This window comes from Lentinus tigrinus (genome assembly GCF_003813185.1).
Source record: "Lentinus tigrinus ALCF2SS1-7 unplaced genomic scaffold L226scaffold_141, whole genome shotgun sequence".
NCBI lineage: Eukaryota > Fungi > Basidiomycota > Agaricomycetes > Polyporales > Polyporaceae > Lentinus > Lentinus tigrinus.
In genome coordinates, this window is record NW_027138050.1 from 1 (window position 1) to 3,486 (window position 3,486).

At 55.7% G+C, this 3,486-nt stretch overlaps 2 protein-coding genes across 2 annotated transcripts; one reads left to right on the forward strand and one right to left on the reverse strand.

Moving 5' to 3' along the window:
* Positions 1 to 62: 62 nt before the first annotated feature.
* Positions 63 to 774, reverse strand: L226DRAFT_527729 (uncharacterized protein; the record flags this gene model as incomplete). Its single annotated transcript, XM_067679164.1, has 4 exons — positions 63 to 338; positions 396 to 505; positions 559 to 698; positions 761 to 774. Coding segments are annotated over 4 exons (540 nt in total), but the record flags the coding sequence as incomplete, so codon positions are not given.
* Positions 775 to 1,047: 273 nt separating this feature from the next.
* On the forward strand, positions 1,048 to 2,219 carry L226DRAFT_474601 (WD40 repeat-like protein; the record flags this gene model as incomplete). The annotated part of the gene is made up of 5 exons (XM_067676619.1): positions 1,048 to 1,317; positions 1,372 to 1,495; positions 1,556 to 1,703; positions 1,763 to 1,819; positions 1,874 to 2,219. The coding sequence occupies 5 exons, from the start codon at positions 1,048 to 1,050 to the stop codon at positions 2,217 to 2,219; spliced, it is 945 nt and encodes a 314-aa protein (XP_067528219.1).
* Positions 2,220 to 3,486: the final 1,267 nt, after the last annotated feature.

Here is a 3,486-nt window from a genome sequence, read left to right on the forward strand (position 1 = left end):
TCGGTGTTGCTGCCGTCCTCCTGAGGGGTAGCGACGACGCTGTTGTCGTCCTGAGCCTGAACCAGCCCATCGTCGCCGACTTGAACGCCGATGTGCTCTCGAGGGGTTTTGGCGAGAGGTGTGAGGTCCATGGCGTCGACGTCCATGGGGACGGTATGCGTAGGGACGTGGAGTAGGACAGCGTCCCAAATCAGCCTGGTGAGCTCCTCTTGATAGACGGCGGACACTGCCATAGACTCGGATATAATTCGAGCCACCTCCCAGAACTCATGGCTGACGTCGAAGTGGAGCTTGAAGCGCCAAGTGGCCTCAACGGTAACGTAGATAGTGCAGACAGACTGTGGGGAAATATCAGTGAGCGTGCCCAAGTTGAGGGGAGCCTAAGAAGCACATACCTGCCATATGTCGAATATCACTCTCGAATCCGGGAAGAGAAGGTTTGCCACAGTGACCGGTGGATCAGCGGAAACCACACCATCGGCGAGTTGGGATACGACCAGGCCATCTACGAGTCCGTCAGCGCGAGGTAAGTATATCGAGCTGGACATCCACGCTCACAGTAATCTTTGGCACACTCCACAATGAGGACATGAACGCGCTGGAAGCGATCGGGAGCACCAAAAGGGACAACGCGACCAGAGACCATCTCGTCGCGGAACGTGATGGTGCCACTCGCAGAGAAGGCGACCAATGCTTGTCTGACAAGGAGAGGGTAAGACCCAACAGGAGTCAGACGTATGTGTCGCAAAAGATCACGTACTCGTACAGAGACATTGCGGTGGGAAGCAGCAGCAGTTGAAAGAGTTGACGAGAGGATTGTGGCTCAGGCTCAGGAGGAGCCCGTCCTAAAACTGGGCGCTGAACAAAGCAGCCCGGGGAACGCCATGAAGGTCAAGACAAAGAACCGACCTTCGGGCCGGACACGAAGACCGTTCTGCGGCACGTGACCGCGACACGCTGATGATGATCGCACGCCTCGGACGCGTCGGGATGGCTGCACCACACTTCGACCTTGATATTGTCCCTCTCCCGCTGATACACTGATTCATGCCACTACGCTACAAGCAGAAGGTCCACCTCAATAATGGACACACCCGAGGCATCACTGCTGTCGCCTTTAGCCCCAAAGGCACCTACGTGGCCACGGCCGGCCTAGACGGCCACGTATGCATATGGAGAGTCTCGGATGGGAAATTGTTGTACAGATTCTCCGGAATCTCTCCGGTTCTCTCTATTACATGGACAGGGTGCGAGGAAAGCCTTCTCTTTGGAACGAAGGATGGCAACATCCTCCTGCTGTCCGTGTGCAAAGCTCTGGTATCTTATTCATCTGTGGCTACGTCCTTCCGTTCTCATGGATATTTTCACCAGAATGACTTCTCTATGCGCGGGTTCTGGGCTCACAAGTATCCCGTGGAGCACCTGGCCATGAGCGGGGCCCGCGTCGCCTCTGGTGCGTTCGGCGAGCTCAAAGTGTGGCAGTGGCGCGACAAGGGTACGCGCTGATCCTGTACTGTGCTAACCAGCACCGCTTATATCCTCTCATGCACTCTAGAGCAAAGATTTGTCTGCCAGGTTCAACTTCCGGAGCCACCGAAGACCTCGCACAACGAGCACAAGGAGGTTATCGTGACCAGTTTGCATTGGATGGGCTCTACCCAGCAACCGCTGCTAGTCGTGACGTACATGTTTCACGGTGTTCAGTAAGCACGCGTATTGTGTATTGCACAAGTTCGGTTACGTTGATGACGAGATCGCTCAGAGTATTCGATGCAAAGACCTGGCAGAGTACCCGTACCATCTCATTGCATGGTAAAATGTCTGTACGCTCTCAACGCCTCTAACTCTCATCCAGTATACTGACTCATTGCAGTGCACACGCGAGCCTCTCGGCCGATGGTAAGCATATTGCCGTGTCGAACTTAGTTCGCGGGTTCGACGTCTATCGTCTCCACGACGAGACACCCGTAGGCTTGATGACGCACGAGGTGGGGAAGCCTCGTCCGACCCCAATCCTCTTCATACATAACGGTCGGGCTTTGGTGGGAGGGAGCCTCTCGGGCAAGGTTACAATCTGGGATCTGAATTTGGGTAAGATGCACACCCTTAACATTCCAAGTAAGTTGGTAGTGCCTTCGGAGCTTCCAACTGGTGCTAACCACCTGATAGATGGCGCTCCGGTACTTGCCTTATCGGTGCGTTTGTTCATTCCGCGTTAACTGATCAAGTATTCAAGAACTTTCAATATCAGGAGCACTGCATACCTGCTGCAAAGCCCGCAGACTACCGCTTCCAGATCGCGACTGGAATCTTCAACGAGAATGGCGACTCAACCTGCATTATATGGGAGACCGTGGAACTGGGTTCGTGCATGTTCGACTAGTAGGATCTATGTACCGCTGATGAACTCTCCTAGACCCACCTGCACCGAAACCCCTCCAAGCGCATGCAGCAGAAAGCCTTCCGGTGGAGGTACGCGACACCATACAGGCGGCAACTGCGGGATCTACTGTCGAGGGACGCTCCAAGGGCACAGTATGTCGTAAAGACCTTCTACCAGGCCGACCTCGCTGACTGACACTTGTAGACTAACTGGGGTATGGTGTGGGCAATCCTCACAGCTGCCGCAATCTTGTGTGCGCTCAGTGTGGTGCCACCAGTAGGAGACGAGACGAAATAACTGCCGCAATCTGTTCGTAGGCTAGATATGTATGCTTTCGGCCCTGTGTGAGTTCCTCTCGCAATGGGATGGACAAGCTAACAACAGGCTGGAGATACGCCCTCGTAAGCGAGATAGAAGCTCCTTCGAGCTTTACATGTGACAATCCTCACACCCGAGAGCTCCGCACCGTAAACGCTGTAGCCCGTGAGAGAGTCTGTAAGCAGCAAGTTGATACTCCGCGCCCGCGGTTCGTGAATCACCGTCATTCACGCTGCAGTTGGAGGAGAATTGGCAGTGAGAATGCCACAGCTTTCCAGCATGAACGCCGCAGGGCTCTCTCAGAACTGGGAGATGGGGTGGTAGAGCCGCAGCCAGCGAGAGCATGATGAGCTCTGTTGCATCGGCTCGCCTGCATGTACGCCGTGAGCTCTTTTGAGCGAGAGCTTTTGGAGCTCGTCGGCTCGGCGCCGTGGCGCTCTGTCACGCACCGGAGGCGGCGGACCAACAGCTCCTTTGAGCTCTATGTCGCTGTCAGGTGCTCCGGTATCTACGCCGCGGGAAGCTCTTAGGGAGGCCGTGATCTCCGGGAGATACGGTGGTAGAGACCGGAAGATCACAGCCGTGAGCTCTTTTGAGCCCCATAGAGCTTTCTGGAGCTCGTCGGCTCGGCGCCGTGGTGCTCTGTCGCGCACCGGAGGCGGCGGACCAACAACTCCTTTGGGCTCTAGTCGCTATCGGGAGCCGGAGTGTTAATGCGGCAGGAGCTCTTAGGCGAGGCCGTGAGCTCCTTTGAGCCCCAAGGAGCGCAAAGGAGATCTCGGCTC